General features: G+C 27.7%; 3 protein-coding genes and 1 long non-coding RNA gene across 4 annotated transcripts in view; 3 read left to right on the forward strand and 1 right to left on the reverse strand.

Moving 5' to 3' along the window:
• LOC127289083 (uncharacterized) overlaps nt 1-20664 on the forward strand; it is a 179201-nt gene that overhangs the window by 101103 nt on the left and 57434 nt on the right. The window lies entirely within an intron of this gene.
• On the forward strand, nt 704-19650 carry LOC127289078 (cysteine protease ATG4B). Its single transcript, XM_051316840.1, has 10 exons — nt 704-918; nt 2037-2191; nt 2311-2481; nt 8646-8823; nt 11328-11407; nt 13185-13336; nt 14014-14092; nt 18092-18246; nt 18430-18604; nt 18963-19650. Exons 2-10 carry the CDS (start codon nt 2089-2091, stop codon nt 19028-19030), a joined length of 1161 nt encoding a protein of 386 aa, XP_051172797.1. The 5' UTR covers nt 704-918; nt 2037-2088; the 3' UTR covers nt 19031-19650.
• Nucleotides 3899-7484, reverse strand: LOC127289071 (jerky protein homolog-like). The gene is made up of 3 exons (XM_051316833.1): nt 6725-7484; nt 5187-5849; nt 3899-4461 (listed from the first exon to the last, which is right to left on the reverse strand). Exons 1-3 carry the CDS (start codon nt 7335-7337, stop codon nt 4085-4087), a joined length of 1653 nt encoding a protein of 550 aa, XP_051172790.1. The 5' UTR covers nt 7338-7484; the 3' UTR covers nt 3899-4084.
• Nucleotides 14582-18069, forward strand: LOC127289090 (uncharacterized). The gene is made up of 3 exons (XR_007844121.1): nt 14582-14821; nt 14904-15397; nt 16507-18069. It is a non-coding gene; the product is annotated as an uncharacterized LOC127289090 (long non-coding RNA).

Consider the following 20664-nt stretch of genomic DNA (forward strand, 5'->3'; position numbering starts at 1 on the left):
GTTTTTTTAAGAAATATAATATTAAATAATTGTTTTAATATGTAAGAACACTTTAAAATAGTGATAGAAAAATGATTTGATTAAAAAATATAGCAAATTTTGCTTTAAAATGTTTCTGCTACAAGAAAGTGTAAAATGACGATGTTTGTGAAATGGTTTGTACAGTGTACATGTGTACATGTTTCTTTCAGTTATTCGAAACAATTAGTAGAATTTAAATTTATTTGATAAACATTTCAACTTACCGATTTATTTCCAGCACTCATTATTTATTACAAGTTAAAAAGAAACGATATAACATAAACAAAACTCTGAGAGACACTCACAAGGAAGAAGCACTGTACAAACCATTTCACAAACATCGTCATTTTACACTTTCTTGTAGCAGAAAACGTTTTAGAGCAAAATTTGCTAAATTTTTTAATCAAATCATCTCTCTATCACTATTTTAAAGTGTTCTTACATATTAAAACAATTATTTAATATTATATTTCTTAAAAAAACATTTTTTGTTTAAAACAATTCAAAAATACCCGCCGTGAAAATGACTTTTCACGCATTTTCACGGTCCAGAAATAATGTTCATCTGATCGAAATTTGAGGTATATAAGCACCTTTACAGTTTGGTATCCTGGAAAATTCAAACGTAAAATTATTGTAAAATACATAAAAAAAGAAAAGAAAAAAGGGAATATTTTCAAAGAAAGGTGTGAACGCAGCCTAAGTCATTTAACTTACATGAAAATTCACCTTTTCGATTATGTTTTTGATGTTGACATTTTATATTTTATAAGCATGACTAATACAAAAGTCTCAAAACAGTCAACAAAGAAAAATATTTGCTAATTTTTACTCTTTATTAGGACATTAATAAAAGCAATGCTAATATTATTAGTTGTGCAGTTACGAATATTATTGGTATGTATAATTTTAATTTTTATAGTAAAATTTCTTTTAATAAATACATTCATCAATTGAATTTCGTGCTTAACCTTAAATTTGGATTGTGTGAAAATAAATTGTAAACAAGATTCTACATAGTTTGTTTATTTTCTTTTTAATAATATTTTATTTAGCATTACAATTTTTTTTACTATTTTATTGCATTGAAATTAACAATTTGAAATTATAGGTAGTATAAATTTTAATGTTCGAATATAATCAGTATTGTTATTAAATCCTCCCGGTAATTTCTTTTTTCAATACCCTCATAATGGATTGAATTTTGGAAAATTTAATTCATTTCTTTTCCAAATGCAACTTTTGATCCACTAGGCGAACATATTTCGAAAATTTTTAATTTCAAAAATGATAAATTTTGTTAAATTATTTGATAAATTATTTTTAATTCTGGAAAACTTAATTATTGTTTGAAAGGAAACTAAATACACTAAATACACAGAAAATGGCTTACAGTTAAATTTGGCTATATTTTCAGAATTTTTAGTTGAAAGTGTCCTGATTGAAAAGAAATTGTCCGGAGGTCACTGAATTAATTTTTTTAATAATAGTTTTTTATAATATTCACTTTCGAACAGCGTTGTTTCGACATTTTTTTTAGCTAAACTATTTATTCAGTGACCTCCGGACAATTTTTTTTCAATTAGGACACTTTCAACTAAAATTTCTCAAAATATAGCCAAATTTAACCGTATGCCATTTTATGTGTATTTAGTGCGGGGTCCTTTAACAAAATCTTTTGAAATTCAATTATTTCTAAAACTTTCAACTGTTAACTTCCAAAATTAAATTAAATTACTCTAAAATTGAATTGTCAGAAATTTAAAAATAAAATTACAGCATTTAAAATTTATTTCAAATTAAAAATTTTGTGCAATTCAATTATTTGAAAAAAAATTAATTTAAAAATCTGTAAAACTTAGGGGAGAGGGCCCCAAGATGGATATTTGGTATAAAATTTTCGTAAAATTGGTCACTTTCGGATAATTTAGAAAATGTCATCAATCTAAATTTAAACTATTTTATTTTATATAATTTTATTTTCATTCAACTCAGTTTCTTACATTTATTTCCAGTGCTTACAATAAATCTCAAAAATTGTAAATTGATCTGAATAAGATCACCAGTATGGATATCCTTTTTACTCAGAATGCTCCTGAGGACTTGGAAGATATTCCACAAACAGAAGAACCTGTTTGGATTTTAGGAAAAAAATATAACGCAATGAAAGGTGATTACTGTTGTACATATTAGTGAGTAGAAGTAGACGTAATTTATGTTCATTTTTATTTTATTGAACGATTAAATTAAAATTCCAAATACATTAAATTAATATTTATAAATTTCTAGAATTAGACGCAATTCGAAGAAATATTCAATCCAAATTGTGGTTTACATATCGAAAAAATTTTGTACCCATTGGTGGATTTGGATCCACATTTACTTCTGATAAAGGTTGGGGTTGTATGTTACGATGCGGTCAGATGGTTCTTGGACAAGCTTTAATTTCATTACATTTAGGTATGTACATGTATTTAACATATTGTACAAATTTTAAGTTTATATATTTACAAATAAAAATATACGCGGGAAATCCTATTTATCTTTAAAAAAAACAAGATTTATGGAATGTCCGTACGATGGGTGTGAGTATAGTGGACAATTTCTACTGACTTTCAAAGAAGATAGTTTAATTTAGAAAAAATATAAACTTGAAACTTAGTTTGTTTGAAAGCCTAAAGAGTTCTGCGTTTAATGACATATAATTCAAATTTTTTTAATCTTTTGGAGAGATTACATCAATTGATATATTTTTAAAAACATTTTTGTTATTTTCCCATTTTCGATTAATTTTTTTGAGGCCCTAATAATTTAGAAAAATTGAAAGAAAAATTTTAAACTTACACAGCTTTAATTGCAGTGTCAGTTTTAAAAAACGCTTTTGAAACTTAATAATATTTTTATTATAAATGCCAATGTTAATAATTAAATGAATGAAGTAATATTGAAGCATTATTATTATTATTTTTATGAATAATATTAAAATATTATCAATTTTTATATTTTACTGATAAAAGAATAAAATACAATTGCCTGGGTTACTACGCTTTTTGGAAACCTGGAAAAGTCATGGAAAAAGTGTAAAATATTTATTATAATAATAAACTTTACTGTATTTTAATGAATTTTTTATATTTAATACAGCGAAACCTCTCATAAGACAATTTTAGTGGGGGGTTCTCTTAAAGCAGGTTTTTCGCAAGAGGAGAAATTGATGCGCAGTGACCGTTTGCGCATGGCGGTCTATTTCAAAATAATGTTGGAGTTTATTGAAAATTATGTTAGAAGAAATAAAGAGATGAATATAAAAAATAGTAGAAAAATTACAGAAAGTAATCATAAATTTCTTTCTTGCATTTTTTCCATAACCAAAATTAGCCTAATATTTATGCTATTGTGTTTTGATAGGTTTTGACAATTCATAATAGTGGTTGTTTTTTTATTTCTATTAAGTATTTTATTTATGTTTTATATTGCAGTTATTTTGTTTTTTTCGATTTAAAAATACATAGTATTTTAGAAGATATTTAATTGGGCTTAAAATTTTTGAAAAATATAAATTACCTCTTTAGAATTTATTTTATTACAGGTAAGAGATATGATAAGTAGTTTTTAAGTGTGCAAAGTATTATCTAACAAGGAAATATCAAACTTTAATATTTGGCTTTAATCTTTTAAATTATTACCATCTACCTCTAAAATAAAGTTATTTATTAGAAATTAAATTAATGAATTGTAATAGTTGTAATTCAAAAAAAAAAAAAAAAATGAAACAGATAATCGATTCTAGAAGTATTTAAAAGAATTTATATAATGATGTAATTTGTATAATTATTATAAATGAAAAAGATAGGGTACAAATGTAACGAGAATTAAGTAATTTTTATTATTTGTCTCATAATATATTTAGAATTAAAATAAAGATCTGAGTTTCAACAATTTTCTTACATAATGTAATTTAAAATATTATAAAGCAACGTTTTAAATATATAATGAAAATAAATATTTTTAATGTAATTATTTATGAAGAACACATTTCATAACATTCGTATATTCTTTGACATTATAGCTTTGGAATTATATCACTATTGTTAGCATCAGAACTTTTGGAAACTTCTTCTTGAGATTTTTTCATAGTCAGATTCTCCCATTTCCGAAAGAGACGATAATCCGAAAGTGTATATTCATTTTTCTGTTTACACCAATTGTGTAAAATGTGAACTGTGGTGTTAATATCTTCAGAACTTGGAATACTGATACTGTTAGGCTCTATTGATTGGAAGATTTTTCTCTCATGTAACTTTTCCTTCGCAATGGTTTGAGGATTTTTTCCTGTGACAATTTCAATAATTTCGCAGTCGCTGAGTTGTTTCCATCCAGGCTCGTGCTGATCTTCAGATAACCATTCTTTCACCTCAGATCGATCAACTTTTTCAAGACCTATTCAACAATAAGAAAGTTATTGTAAATTTTAATTATAATAATCTTATAACAAAAACTTTGCTCTATAAACAAACATTTATGATACAAGTGTTGATGAATAAAGAGAGTGTAAAATATGTACGTGGGATTAGAGTGTCCGTAAAAAAGTCGACTTTCGAATTTTATTTGGACCACCCCCCAGTTCGTTTTCAATACATAGTGCCAGTAATCAATCGAAATTTCCCATTGAAAGTACACGGGGAAAATGCACTTTTTTTAAAAAAAAAAAAAATTCATAACTTTTTCAATTATTGAGCAAAAGATTTTTCAGGTCACAAATTCTTTTATTTTTAGCTACACTTTATGTTGGCATTTTTAAAAAAAATTAAATATTCAAAATTTTTAAAATGGTAGATGATCAAAAATAGGTCTTAAAAATGCATTGCAATGTAATCAGTGATTTATCACATAAATCCAGAATTTTGAAAAATTAAATTTTGCTATCCGATTCTTGACTAGAGACTCAAAAACCTCACGAATAAGAAGAATTGTTGTATTATTTTGAATAATTATATGATAAATCATTTATTACATTGCAGTGCATTTTCAAGACCTATTTTTGATCATCCACCATTTTGAAAACTTTGATTTAGAAAAAAAAAAACTAATTTAGAAATTAGTATTGCAAAAATATATTTCCATTTTATGAACATAAATGAATAAAAACGTAGGATATAATTTACCTTTAATTTTGTTGACCATTGCATGCATTTGGCTAATTGTTGTTGAATTGTCAGAATCATTACTATTCTTTTCCATTACTCTTGAAATTCCACGGAGCTTATTCCAAGCATTTTGTAAGTTCTCCTGAGTCAAGGATTGGAATGCCTTTGCAAGCATGCAACAGCAGTCTCTGAGGTTAAAAGATTTCATAAAGTCCTGAACAGCAATGTGGTCATTTTTTAATATTAACAATCTAAGTAGATCCTTTCGATAGAGAGTTTTTGCCTTTGCAAATACGCCTTGATCCATTGGCTGGATGAGTGACGTAACGTTGGGAGGTAAAAATTCAACTTTAAAATTTTCGTTTACATTATTTAGAATTTCTTTCGGTGGATGGCAGTTAGCATTATCGAGTAACAGCAATACTTTTCCATATTTTTGTGTTTGCACTTGCATGGCCTGTACTAACGGAATAAACTGATCTTTATACCAACTGAAAAAAATCTTTGCATTCATCCAAGCTGAGGCTTGATGTGTATACGTGACTGGTAAAGACGTAGTATAATTATTATTAAAGCAACGGGGTCTTTCAGATTTTCCAATAACTAGTAATGGTAGAGTGAAAGAACCATCTGCGTTTGAACAAAATAAAACGGTCACCCGGTCCTTTTTTAATTTCCAACCTGCATAAAAAAAATATTAAAATAAATTGTAACTATAAATATGTATTGGAGTCACTACAGAGAAAATTGCAAAAATTTTTTTGTCTATTAATAATTAATAAACATTTTGTGTTTTTTCTTAAAAGTTAGTGAATAATTTTAATTTTTATCCAATTTTTATTAAAAATAGCAACTCATTTTACTATATCTGAAAGATTCTCTATAATTCAGTTCGCGGTTTAATTTTGTTAATAAATGATTCATTAACAAAATATTAAATAAAAAAATTTTATTTATTTTATAACTTTTGAACAAATTTTTTTTTAACAAAATTCAAGAAATAAATTTGTAGAGAAACTTTTGGAGATTAAAATGAGCGATTGTTTATAAAAATTGGATACAAATTACAATAATTCCGTTGACTAACTTTCAAGTAAAAACACAAAATGTTACTTAATTATTAATAAACAACAAATTTTAAGTAAAAATAATTTTTTCGGAAAATTGTACAACTGGATCTTTCAAAATTGAGTGAAATACATTTTAAATATATTTTTAGTTTCCTTGTTAAAAACTACTTAGTTTGATGTTTAAAGATACATATATCCTTAATCTTTTTAGTTTAATAAATTAGGAATGAGTCGAGATTTCATGGAGATTTCACTTTAAATGAGTTTATAATTTCCATTTAAACTAAATTTAAAAAGTGTGAATTGTTTTGTAAGTTTTTAAAAATCATCACATTCAACTTTGCAGTTTTATAGGTTATAATTATTGCAATTCACGAATTTCAATATAATTACAAGTCAAAAAGATTAAAAACTACCAACATTTTTTTATATTAATTTATTAAAGTTAGAAAAACTGTGAAAATGTTAAATTAAAGTGTGTTTTACCTGGACAATCATAATCCTCGTTTGCTCCAGCTAGAGTTACTTCTGGCAGCCGTTTCCAATAAACTCCACTTTCGTCTGCATTAAAAATTAAACTCAAATCGCAGCCTTCCTCTTCAACTAAATTTTGAAAATAAAAGGCAAAACTTATGGCAGCATCAACATCCGCAGATAATTTTTCTCCTTTCATAGATAACTGTCTAATACCATATCTTTTTTTAAACGCATGCAGCCAGCCATTGCTAGCTTTAAAATTTTCCGAGCCGTTTAATTGTTCATTTAACACCAAAGCCTTTTCGCAAATCAGCGGTCCACTCACTGGTTCACCCGCAGCACGTTTCTCGTTAAACCACCTGATTAAAACTTTCTCCAAATCAGCATTATGCACTGGTTTTTTGACCTTCCTCTTTTGCAGGACTTTTGGACTTAAATTCTCAACATCTTTAAGGCTTTCTGAATTTTTCTTCAATCTACTAACAACCGATGGTGAAATATGGTATTGCTCAGCTATTTCTCTCAACTTATTTTTTGTACTTCCATTATTGAGGCTTTTTATAATATTAATCTTCTCCTGTAATGGAAGATGCACGTGAGTCTTCTGTTGCTTATTGCACATAATCAGTCTTTACACTTACAGAAATATTAAACTTTAAATATAAACTACATAACTGTGATCACAGATAGGGGTTTTTTTGCACATTTTTAGGCAGGTTATTTTCTGTTTACATTGTTAGCCATATGCTCCGCTTGACGCTACTGCGCATGACGCAATATATATCTAAAGTTTGAGGCTGCAGTCCCATGGCAGCGTTTTGCGTTGCGTTTTGTCACTAGACCATGAGTGTAAAAGAGATGCAGATATATGTTTGCTATGTTTACACTCAGGGTCTAGTGACAAAACGCAACGCAAAACGCTGCCATGGGACTGCAGCCTTAGGGAAGGGGAACACGATAGGGGAAATTTGTCTTATTAGAGGTTGTCTTATGAAAGGTTCGCCTGTAACTATTTTTATATAAACCATTCTTTTATGGAGTATGGAAAAATATCATATTAAGTCCTGGAAAACCTGGAAAAGTCATGGAATTTTGTTCGAGAAAAATCGTAGCAACCCTGAATTGCACATTTGTTACAAATCCTTTATTATTTAGCACAAAAGCAATTAAATACAAGTGAATTTATCAAATCAAGTTTATTCAATAAACTATGTAATTAAAAAATTATTCCATAATAGTTTTGGCAACTGTTAAAATAAATTCTAGATGTAACATAACTGTTGCCCCAAGATCAGATCTTTCGAATAAATAAATATATATATATAAATGTTGCAAATATTGCGTCAAAAATATTTAGGCTACAAGATAGGACTATTGGGAAAATTAAATTTGATAATTGCGGATAAACTTCAAAATTTCATCCTTGAGTACCTATCAAACAATTTACATTTTAAAAAAAATCCGACATATTGATTCCGCCATTTTGAATTTTCAAAATTTGCTGATAGATTCGTAATCAGCGACCCTAAAAACCCCCCGAATAACGAGTTTTAAGTGAATCCGACATGTTGAATTTTTAAAATCTTAATTCAGATTCGCAATCAGCAAGCTTGAAAACCCTCGAGTAAATTGTTCCAAGTACATCCGATGAATTAAATAAGATTGCCTTATTGGATCCGACATTTTGAATTTTTATAAATTGACATCGGATTCTTAATAATCAGCGACCCCGAAAACATAGATATACCAAGTGTGAATAAAATCCGTTCCCTTGAATAATGTGCTGTTTTTAATTTTTAAAAACTAAATGCAGATTCGTAAACAACGCCCACAAAAACTCCTAGATAACAAGTTTTAGAAAAATAGAGGGATATTTTAAAAATCTTGATTTGTCTGATTTATTGTTTACACATTATTATTTTTATTGCAGGTAAAAACTGGGAGTGGACGCCGGAGACAAAAGACAGTACGTACCTGAAAATACTAAGTCGTTTTGAAGATAGAAGGGCTGCGCCTTTTTCAATTCATCAAATCGCTCTAACTGGAGCCTCAGAAGGAAAAGAGGTCGGTCAATGGTTTGGACCTAACACTGTTGCACAAGTATTAAAGTAAGCTTCATTTATTTTTGAGACTTTCACATTGTTTAATTACCAGTATAAAATTGATTAATTTTTTCAATAAAAAGTAAACTAGATCAAAGAAAGGTAATTTAAAATAGCGAATCCAATATAGCGGACGACAAAAAAATATTTAAGGCCAGGTCCAAGTGAGGCAGCGCCATCTACATTGATACTAAAATTTTGGAAAATTTTCAACAGCCTTTTCTTGAAAACAAGATGATAAAATGCTTTTTTCTTTATGGATAATTGATTATTGACAAGATATACACCAGCTAAAACTTTTTTTGAGTTAAAATAATAAAAAAAATTTCATGTCAATAAATTAAATATGAGCACTTTTTTCACAAAAACTGTAACAGTACTTTCTCAGAAATTACAGTCAAAAATGCAATTTCCATTTGGAAAATTAATAAACGCTAAAAAATACACGACCTAAGATTTACCAATCACGAAAATAACAAAAAAAAATTTTATTAAATATTTAACATATTGATACTGCTTTACTGATTGTGACAGCCCTTTGGTAGATTATGTATTTCAGGTGGTTAGATACAGCGCCAATCTCCTCCTTTCGGCAAATTTTTCCATTTTCCAAATGGAAATTGCATTTTTGATTGTAATTTCTGAGAAAGTACTGTTACAGTTTTTGTGAAAAAAGTGCTCATATTTAATTTATTGACATGAAATTTTTTTTATTATTTTAACTCAAAAAAAGTTTTAGCTGGTGTATATCTTGCCAATAATCAATTATTCATAAAGGAAAAAGCATTTTACCTTCTTGTTTTCAAGAAAAGGCTGTTGAAAATTTTCCAAAATTTTAGTTTCAATGTAGATGGCGCTGCCTCACTTGGACCTGGCCTTAACGGATTTACATGAAACTGTAAGTTGTTTGAAACTTGTTACTCGGTGGTTTTTGGGGTTTCTCATTACGAATATGACGTCAGATTTCAAAAATTTAAAATGTCGGATTCAATATGAACTATATTCAATTTGACTATTTTTAAAAAATTTTCCACCATTTTGAATTTAAAAAAATTTTTTAAACTGACATGATATTCGTAATTAGCGACCCCGAGAACACCTTAGCAACAAAAGTTTCATGTAAAACCGACTAATTTTGAATTTTTTTTGTCCGCCATATTGGATCCGCCGTTTTGAATTTTTGAAAACTGACATCGGATTCGTAATTTTCAACCTCAAAAACCTCCTATCAGTGATTTATATAATTTTTCTGAATTCATTTTTTAATCATATTGAAATTTCTTACTGTGCAAGTGTCTTTCAACCGAAAATTATTTTTTAAAAATAGTTCCATGATTTTTCTCGACTTAAAACTAATGGGATATCATTTCTAATACCCCAAGGGACCATTTAAGCATGAAAAATTCGATTTTTGAAATTGTTTGGGTGGTTTTACCCCTTAACCCATAAACGCCGAAAACCAAAAAATTTTTTGTTCACTTTCAACCTAAGTTATTATTAATAAAACGGTCAATATTTTTTACTAGAGATACGTTTCCCGTAGGTCTTAAGTGTGCTCTTTCCGATTCCGGTGTAAAAAATGTTAGTTTTCAAAAATTCAAAATGGCGAATTTAATATGGAGGACGACTTTTTGAAAATACCAAGAAAATACAATGCAATTTGCTTGAAATTTGTTACTCGGGGGTTTTCGGGGTCGCTGATTACGAATCTAAATTTCGTTTTCAAAAATTCAAAACGACAATCATAATTTTTGAAAAGGTTTTCTTTGTCTTTTAGCCGCCTTTTTACACGTTTCCAACTCTTAGCGCGTGGAGGTAGACAAGTTCAAGAATCATTTATTTTATTGGTAAGCTGAAAATGGAAACTATATTTTAGTTATCGACTAACTTTAGCCGCTGCTTGTCGAAGACAAAAAAAAAAAAATTTGTCTGACATTTTGGATCCCCCATTTTGAATTTTTGAAAACGAAGTTCAGATTCGTAATAAGCAACCACGAAAATCCCCGAGTAACAAGTTTTGTGTAAATCTGATGCAATTTAAAAAACATGTCCGCCATTTTGGAGCCGACATTTGAAATTTTTGAAAACAAAATTCAGATTCGTAATCGGCAACCTTGAAAACCCCCGAGTAACTAATTTCAAGTGAATTGCATTGAATTTTCAAAAAGTCGTCCGCCATTTTGAACTTTTGAAAACGAAGTTTAGATTCGTAATCTGCGACCCCGAAAACCTCCGAGTAACAAATTTCAAGCGAATTTCATTGTATTTTCAAAAAGTCGTCCTCCATATTAAATTCACCATTTTGAATTTTTGAAAACTAACATCGCATTGGTAATCAGCGACCCGAAAAACCCCCAATTTTGCAAAATGCAGGCAAATTCAATGACATTAGGGCAGTTTAGCACATATTGATCAAAACTTTCACATCTTACTTTATATTTGACGCCATATTGGTACAAATGTATATTGTTAATTCATTTGAAAAAATTTAAAAATTATTTCTGTTGCAGGAAATTAATTGTTTTCGATGAATGGAGTTCTATAACGATACATGTTGCACTAGATAATACATTGATTGTCAACGATGTCTGTTAGTATTAAAATTTAAATATCATTATTAACCCTACACCGCATAACAATTTATGCACAAAAAGAAGTTTAAATATACGTCACAATTTGAGCTATAACTTCTTAAGCTTAAGTAAGTTTATTGATAGATTCAAATATTTTTTTTTAATTATAAGTTTTAGTAAATAAATAATTTAAATTCATATTAAATTGAAGAAATTTTCCAATTTCACATATGTAGTATGAAACATCATTCGTTTTGTTAGACATAAGTACTTCATGCGGTGTGGAGTTAAATTCAGTTAAGTAATCAATATTAATAGTATTAGATTTTTGTCTCTACATTGCTCAGAACTTACATTTTTTTTACTTAGTTCATTGTTTTGAATAAAAAATGCAAACACGTTTTCTCGAATTAGAAAAAACTTATCCCTGGAGTTATGAGTATTTGAATGTTAAAGATATTTCTAAAGTACATAATTTTATTAATAGTGGATCAAATTTGTATGAATTATTACATGAACAATAAGATTTAGGCGGATTTCATTTATTTAATTTGATAACATTTATAAAAGATTTTATTCTTTTATTTATTTACTTAAATTAATGAGTCCATTGAATGCCCAAAAAAAATTTTTTTTAATGTATAGTTTAAATTATTATATGAAATATTTGTAAAAATAGACTAGTCTGTTTGTTGAACTTGTAAAATATTTTAAACTGATTGTTTTAGGATAGAGTCTCTCTTTTTAACCATTTTATTTTATTTTACCATATAATTAAAAGCGTATTACTGTAAGTACAAGCGTTGAATAGTTTTGTATAAATATTTCATTTTTCTTGTAGAAGGTTAAAAAAATGATAAAAGAAAGACAAATAGAGAAAATTGGTCAGTAGAGAGCATGAAAAATGGGTTTCAACTTGGCAGGGAAAATATTTTCAGTGCCTCAAATCACGTTGGAAAGAAAGGTGAAGATGCAACTTTCACTTTCGAAAATTGAAAGTAGGGTATCCCATCTTACCCACAGGGGAGGGCAAGATGGTCATATTTCACTTTTCTACATTTTGTTAATTTTATATTTAATTATGCAACAAATGTTCCTAATAAGACTGATTCCCAAAGATGATTATTGTAATAAATAATAAAATATAGATATAATTCCCCTATATTTTCTTCTTTTTTATCACTAAGAAATTTTTGATTTTCTGTGAAATTTTGTTAGTCAATACACCTAATATGTCCCTATGTACCCCTTTCAGTGTTTGCCTTCAAATGTATTTTTAAACCACTTTAAACCCTTATGAGTATTTCGATTCGTGTAGTACAGCTGAAAGATTTGTACACTTAAACTATTTTTTAACGTATAGTTAGCTTTGCCAAAATTTTAGATTTAGACATTAAGATTAAAATTATCATCCTAAAGTTTATAAAAATGTTTCCACATTTTTTCTTGTTAGCACACAGTGGAGGACGAAACTCTTTGTTGACATGTCTTGAAGATAGATTTTAATATTTAATGTAGATATTTAAAAAAATGTTTAAATGTTTCAATAATTATAATTAAATTAAGGTGTGGCAATCTTTTTGGAACTTAGTAAAAGAATAAAACATATCCATATCAGAATTATTATCTTCGGTTAAATATGATGATGAGATCGGTACCGATCTCGAAACGTCAAGGATATGTTTTATTCTTTTACTAAGTTCCAAAAAGATTGCCACACCTTAATTTAAGTAGATATTTATTTTTTGTTCAGCTCATATATATTTCAATTGTGGATGTTAATTTGACTTTCAGTAAGGCAGTGCAAGGTCGAAGGAGCTACAACTGCAGAAGCGGATGGTAATATTCCGCTGCAAGCTCCAAGTCAATGGAAGCCTCTTTTACTTCTAATTCCACTTAGGCTGGGTATAAGTGAAATTAATCCAATCTACATAAATGCCCTTAAAGTAAGTAGGAAATGTTGTATATTTTTTCTCTATGTTACTTGAAAATTGTACATTCTGTTGACTCTTAGCAAGGGTTGTCTGTTTAGTAAGATTTTTTTTGTTAGCTTCATCGCCATAATCATATATGAGAAATGTCACAATATTTTAGACAGAATTCCCCAGTTAAATCAGTTTTTTTTTAAATTGGTGACAACTTTAACTCGAAATGTATTTCACGCAGGTGGTTTTTAAAATTGATTCATTTTGTAAGGCTTTAAGGAACTAATCGAAAGTAATTTACTAATGTTTTTCCATTCATACTTTTTCAAATGGACAACTCCTCAAAAAAAGAAAATTTTTTACGCAATAAATACTATCACATTCAAACAGGAAACCATCGAAACTACAGTGTTGATATTTTTATGACAAAAAGCGAACTGCCCATAAAACTTAAACATTATTTTATTTCTCATAATTATCTTTATTATAATTTGAAAATGTCTTTGGTATTAAGCAGTATTTTTCATAATGCACCATTTAAAAGGGCGTTTCATCAGCCATAAAAAATGTGTTTTGCAAAATTTGTTTATTACATTTTAATACTATAAATAACTATAGCAGATACTCAAATTTAATTGAAAATTAAAAGAATTTTTGCTTTAGTACATAACAAACTTAACTTAAAATATTATTTTCAGACTTCGTTTCAATTTCCACAGTCCATGGGAGTAATTGGAGGAAAACCAAATCTAGCTCTTTATTTCATAGGATGTGTAGGTGAGTGGTAGAAAAATATTTAATTTATGGTTTTTGTGTGTGGTTTAATAACCTTACAGCTAATTCTGCTGATTTTCCCCATTCGATAACAATTATCTAAAACAAAAATTTATTGCTATAGAATGCAACTGCTTCATAATTGTTAAAAAAAGTGATTTTAAACTTTACTTTATTAATAATTAAGATGATGATATCGATCACTCAGAGTTAAGTTAAATTAAAAATAAAAGACGTTTACGTTTCAATAGCACAGCTGCACTCTTCAGAAACTTAAATTTTATTAGAAAAAAATTACTTTAAAAAAAAGTACACAGAAATAAAAATTATAAACAATATAAATAAAGGTTTTTATCTTAAAAAAATAACATAAATAAATAAAATTAAGATATTTTAAAATGTTGTTAGATTATAAAACGTCTAGATCCATAAAATCGCTAATCACTGATTGCCTATGTGTTTAGGTGTTATGTCGTACGTAAGGCATTGTAGTAAAAAATGAAGTTGCGATGAATGACAAGCAAAATTCCGATTAGTGTTAATCCAGTCTTGAAAATTATTTTTTGGTTGTTGGAAAAGACTGAAGCATATATTAATTTTCACATCTGGGATATTTACTATATTTTTATTTATATTTATTTCTTTATCAATTTTATCCCTGACTTTACATCGGTTCTGAGTAATTAATAAGTTGAAAAATGTGGTTGAATCACCGTAAACATAGATATTTAGGTAATTATCATTGTATTCTTGGATTTAATTATTTAATATAATGAAACACATGCCAACTATATCAACAGATATGATTGTATAGATTGTAACGTGTTTTTCTGCTATTAATTGAGTGTATCAATGCAATAATCGGACGCACGCTCTGATGGTAGTCCGGTAGCAGTGGGAGAGCCATTGACTAAACTATAATAATAAAAATGTCAAAATTTATAACTAATCGAAATACTAAATTAAGATCGACTGACAATAGTTAAGTTTTTCTGCACATACCGGTGTTTCGAAGGAAGTTTTCTAAATGTCATAAGCATTAAATGGTTACTCACAACAAAGTTCAAATAACTAAAACTCAAAAGTTTCGAATGTGGATTGGTGCTATTGTGACGCTAATCACAAAAAATACTTAACGTCACAACCCGTCTCAACCCGAAAAGATTAGTGAAGATAAATTAATAAATAATACAAGTTATTTCTCTAAAATCGGGACATTACCTAAACGGGACTTTAAAAATATACTTTAAAAACAAAAAGAAATCTGCTATTCCGGAAAACCTATTGGTTGATCAACAAATATAATAAGTAAACAAATGCTAAATTCTGGTGTATGAAGAAGTGCGATTCCAGGTGAGATTTTGACTTTTTAGGAGTAGGTTAACCGATTGCAATGAAACTTTGGAATTTTGTTATATATAGTAAGACTAATCTTTAACGTAAATTTCAGCCTAAAATATTTGTTAGTTTACGAGATTTGCAATAATAACAAAAAATTTAAAACTGCTATATCTTCAGTTCTAATAAACGGATTGAGGTCTACTTTTTTTTAAAATGTCAAGGAAAATGAGAGGAATAAATCTCTTTCAGAATATTTTTTTATAATTTTACAACTAAAAAAATTATTAAATAATAATTGAATAACTTTCGCGCGACTAACTAAAATTCAATCACTTAAACGCTAAAATGATCTTACCTGTGTTTTCTTTAATGTTCCAAAGGATTTTTATTGTAAATGTAAGTTTAACTTAAGAAATTTTATTAATTTATTAGTATAAACAATTGAGATTTCTGCTAGTTGACGTGCAGACGACATTGCGCACGCAGCATTCTGACATAGCCAATTTAGTCCACGAATCACGTCAGTTGGTTACAGGAGAATGCTGCGTGCGCAATGTCGTCTGCACGTCAACTAGCAGAAATCTCAATTGTTTATACTAATAAATTAATAAAATTTCTTAAGTTAAACTTACATTTACAATAAAAATCCTTTGGAACATTAAAGAAAACACAGGTAAGATCATTTTAGCGTTTAAGTGATTGAATTTTAGATAGTCGCGCGAAAGTTATTCAATTATTATTTAATAATTTTTTTAGTTGTAAAATTATAAAAAAATGTTCTGAAAGAGATTTATTCCTCTCATTTTCCTTGACATTTTAAAAAAAAGTAGACCTCAATCCGTTTATTAGAACGGAAGATATAGCAGTTTTAAATTTTTTGTTATTATTGCAAATCTCGTAAACTAACAAATATTTTAGGCTGAAATTTACGTTAAAGATTAGTCTTACTAAATATAACAAAATTCCAAAGTTTCATTGCAATCGGTTAACCTACTCCGAAAAAGTCAAAATCTCACCTGGAATCGCACAGAAGGCATACTCATACTAACTTGCAAATCATTTTTTATTTCAATTAGATGGAATAATATCATGAATAGGGGAATCCTATAAGGAAAACGTACAACACTTTTATATTTTAATACAAGTAAAATTGTTAGAATTAACCAGAGCGGAGTGAATTGTAAGCAAGTGAACTATGAAGAAGTGAAATATAACGAAGTGCATCGCAAAAACGTAAATGTTAACTGTAACTAGACTGGATATCTCATGATAAATCTAGCAGCGGTTTTCCAGTAAACAAGGGTATAGGGGCATGAATAAGGGAGTGAAGGTAATGAAGGGAAAAAAGAAAGAAAATGTTTTCTTAACAAATGAAGGAACGTAAAAAGTGAGTAAGTGAACATAAGAAAGGTGCAGAAATTTGTGATACTTTGTCGGAGCAAATTAACAAAGCACTAACAATAAGCAATTATTCCAAATTGAACCTGTTTCCAATAAAAATAACATACAACAGATATTCTACCAAGATGGACAGAGGCAAAATACTTGTATTATGTCTCTGTCTATACGAGCAGAACTCGAAAGAAAAAGGCGAAATAATGCAATGATATAAAAAAATTGTTGCTTACTCGATAAAACCACAATAAAGAATGATAAAAAAGACGTTGTATGTTTATCTTTTAAGACAATTCGATAGATTAGGCTTTCGGACTTTTAACAATTCGATCTTTTGATATAATTCGGTTATTCGACATTTTGGATTTCAATCAATTGATAATTTAAACTTTTGAGATTTAGAACAAAATAAGGCGACTCCTTGATAAAATTAATATTGTTTATTTGAATAAAAACGCCTAAATAATTTCCAGTTCAATATGTTTTACTGGAATTTTTCGTATAAAAAAATTATTTCAATTTTATTTCTACAACATTGAAGGCTTTCATTTTTTAAATGTGACACGCTAATTTTTACAACTGTTTCTCATTTTGTAGAAAATTACCTTAGAATTAAGAGTCATTCAGGGTGTCTAACGGTCAGGGAAAAGTCTGGGAATTTCAGAAAATTTCATTCAAAGTCAGGGAAATTACTGTAAATTTTTACAAAAATTAAAATTTTTTTAATCTAAAAAAACTTGAATGGTTTTTATTACCATTTGTTACTACCATTAGAAATTAATTTATTGTTAAATATGTCAATAACCATATTTTTGTCCAAAGAAAGCAGAAATAAAGTTATTAAAAAGTCAGGGAAAAATAAAAAAATGTCAAGGAGGAGTCAGGGAATTATTTTCTCAATCCTTGTTAGACAGAATGACTCATTCTTTTCGTGTCATACTTTTCGTATGGGAGTGAGAATTATTTTTTAAACAAATAACAATATTTCCAAACGGTGCATTTTGGTGAAGATGTTAAAAATTATGTTTTTAAAGAAATAGGTCCTTATTTGTTTGAATCGGATCATTTTTAAAAAATTTTATAGAAGAAATATTAAGAAAATTTTGATCATATGTAAAATATAGAAATAAATAATTGGTGTATTATTATTATTATTAATAATATTATTAATAATAATATTTTGATTTTTTAAATGTCAAATAAATATTTTTTCTGGAGGTTTGTATCCGGGTACAAACATTCTAAAAAAGTTAAATTTTTTTGTAGGTGACGAAGTGATTTTTTTAGATCCTCATACAACACAAAGGTCCGGAAATGTTGATCAAAAAATAGATGAAAATGAAATTGATCTGGACATGACGTATCATTGTAACGTCGCTAGTCGAGTTCACATCACTGGAATAGACCCCTCAGTTGCACTTGTAAGTGCAGTATTCTTTTGTAACTAGCTTCTTTTTTTCTTGCCTGCCAACTGCAGCATTATTATTTTATTTTATTGCTATGGTACTATTTATTAAAGGTTTGAAATTAATATGACAGTTACGTAACTCCGACTGCTTTTTTTGTTTGCATCAATACCAAATCATTAACTTGTATATTTATAGTGTTTTTTCTGCCAAACGGAGAATGATTTTAAATCATTATGTACGTTAATGCAAGAAAAGCTAATATCATCAGATAAGCAGCCACTTTTTGAACTATTGGATGAGCAAACTGCTCATTGGTCTCCAGCAGAAGATGTTATGGTTTCACAAGTCCTAGGAGCAGCAGCTTCAACTGGTAAGAAAGTTTTATTTTTTAAGTATAATAAAACAATTTTTAGTAATACATGATCGACCCTTATCTCAAAAAATCGGAAAATAATGTTTTAATTTGGTATATTTTAAAATAATATTTTTAAAAATGCATTTTTCTACAAGTTATGGAGTGTAAAAGTTGAAAATATGAAAAATTTGTAATTTTGCCAAACCCAACTCTATTGAAACAAAATGAAAAATGTCTTGGAGAAAAACATATTTTTTTATTTTGCTTTCCCTCTCCATAATTCAGTTTTATTTTTATTTCACACTTTGGTAAGACAAAACTGTACCACATTTTTCTATTCACTAGTTTTAATATAATTATTGACTGCTTTTAGTACTGGAATTCGAAGATTTTAATCGACAATATGATACATCAGACGAGGAATTTGAACTTTTAGGTTAATTTTAAATAACTTCATCAGACGAGGAATTTGAATTTGTAGGATAATTTTATGAAACTTATCAATTCTATCATTACCTTCGCCAGCATAATTTGAATTAATTTCAAAAAATATTTTTTTTTTCATATACTAATTTCTATATGTTTTAAATGAATCAAATGTATTAAAAATTAAAAATACTCATAACCTTTAAAGTAATTAACATCACTTTATATATCTGCAATCAAAAATAAATACTCTCATCAGGATTTGTTATAAATATTTTATTGTAATATCAGAATAATTATGAATTTAATATGTTTTCGAAAATAATCTAAATTTGTACCAAAAGTTTTTGTTGTAAAACTTTTGATATTCTACATTCTTGATGTTAATTTACTGATGTATCTTTAATTATTTATATGGTTTGAGTTTATTGTTTGTAAATTTGTTTAATTATTAAAAAAATTCATGTTACTGTTAAAGTGAAATCAATGTCAAGTACAGTTTCTTGTATTTTTATTTATAAAAAATTTTAGTGTATGGTCACAATCAATTTGTATTTAATACATTAAATGTAAGTACACATAAAGATGTTGACAAAAAAATTTTCTGATACAATAAACAATTTTTTTGAAAAAGATTTTAAATCATTATGTTATTTTTGTATTATATCAATACAAATTTTATGTGATTTGATTTACTTTCCGGCGGCTCATATATTGACCTATATATAATATCAATGTTGACTAAAAACCTTATCGATTTTATAGAATATCACTTTCAAATAACTAACTTTGTTTCGTGTAAGGAATCCTAGGTTACAGTGTGAGTGTAACACACACTTGACGTATTTTTTCTGTTTTATGTTTGACATTTTTTTAGAATATTCAATACCTATAAGCAATTATAATTTAAATTTTTTATTTATTGTACAAAAGTTATACGGATTTTAAAATAACCGTGTTATCTGAAAACTCAAAACTTCAGTGCCCTCTAAATTAATAAGCTGGAATTTTATAAAATAGAATTTATATTCAATTGAATTTCCATATTTCAGAACTTTTATTTAACTAAATTCATAATTGAAGGAATTTTTATTTAGTCGAGTTTTTAAAAAACAGATTTTCTAGTTGACCGAATTTTCATTTACTATAATTTGTATTTATTAGAATTTATACATATACGTTAAAACTTTGTATTATATAAATTTTGCATAAAAATTCGTTTAACTAGAGAATCTGTTGAATAAAAATTTCTTAAATACGAAAATCGAATTCAATAGAAATTCCAACAAATTCAGAGTGGGGAATATTCATGCGCCTCATTTTCAAAATCAGCTACGTACTTTTGTAGTTTCTGTAAATTAAGAAAAAAAATTAATTTGCTCCAGATTATTTCTTGCATCGTCTGTACTGTTTGTTGGGGGAGCCCCTCCAAAAAAAAATCGTCTCACATGACCTGCTTCTCATACCGCCATTTTGTTATTTTTTTTAATAACATTTTTTTAAAAGCTTCCACACATGTCTAACTACATACATAATTGAACATTATTGAACCTTTCTACCCAAAAAAATATGGGTTTAAAAAACGCTTAATTTTCGCTCTCTACAGTGGATTCTAACCAATCACATTTTTCTAGTAAATGTATGAGACT

This window comes from Leptopilina boulardi, unplaced genomic scaffold (assembly GCF_019393585.1).
Source record: "Leptopilina boulardi isolate dan_hultmark-lab unplaced genomic scaffold, ZJU_Lbou_2.1 LbouV2_399, whole genome shotgun sequence".
NCBI classification, from domain to species: domain Eukaryota; kingdom Metazoa; phylum Arthropoda; class Insecta; order Hymenoptera; family Figitidae; genus Leptopilina; species Leptopilina boulardi.

Bases quoted from the DNA above. Each gene is read 5' to 3' on its own strand.
- LOC127289078 (XM_051316840.1), top strand. From the start codon at position 2,089: ATGGATATCCTTTTTACTCAGAATGCTCCTGAGGACTTGGAAGATATT. The intron at 2,482-8,645 runs GTATGTACATGT...TTTTTATTGCAG, and splicing joins TTTAATTTCATTACATTTAG to GTAAAAACTGGGAGTGGACG. The intron at 14,093-18,091 runs GTGAGTGGTAGA...ATTTTTTTGTAG, and splicing joins TTATTTCATAGGATGTGTAG to GTGACGAAGTGATTTTTTTA.
- LOC127289071 (XM_051316833.1), bottom strand. From the start codon at position 7,337: ATGTGCAATAAGCAACAGAAGACTCACGTGCATCTTCCATTACAGGAG. The intron at 5,850-6,724 runs GTAAAACACACT...TTTTTTATGCAG, and splicing joins CGAGGATTATGATTGTCCAG to GTTGGAAATTAAAAAAGGAC. The intron at 4,462-5,186 runs GTAAATTATATC...ATTGTTGAATAG, and splicing joins AATGGTCAACAAAATTAAAG to GTCTTGAAAAAGTTGATCGA.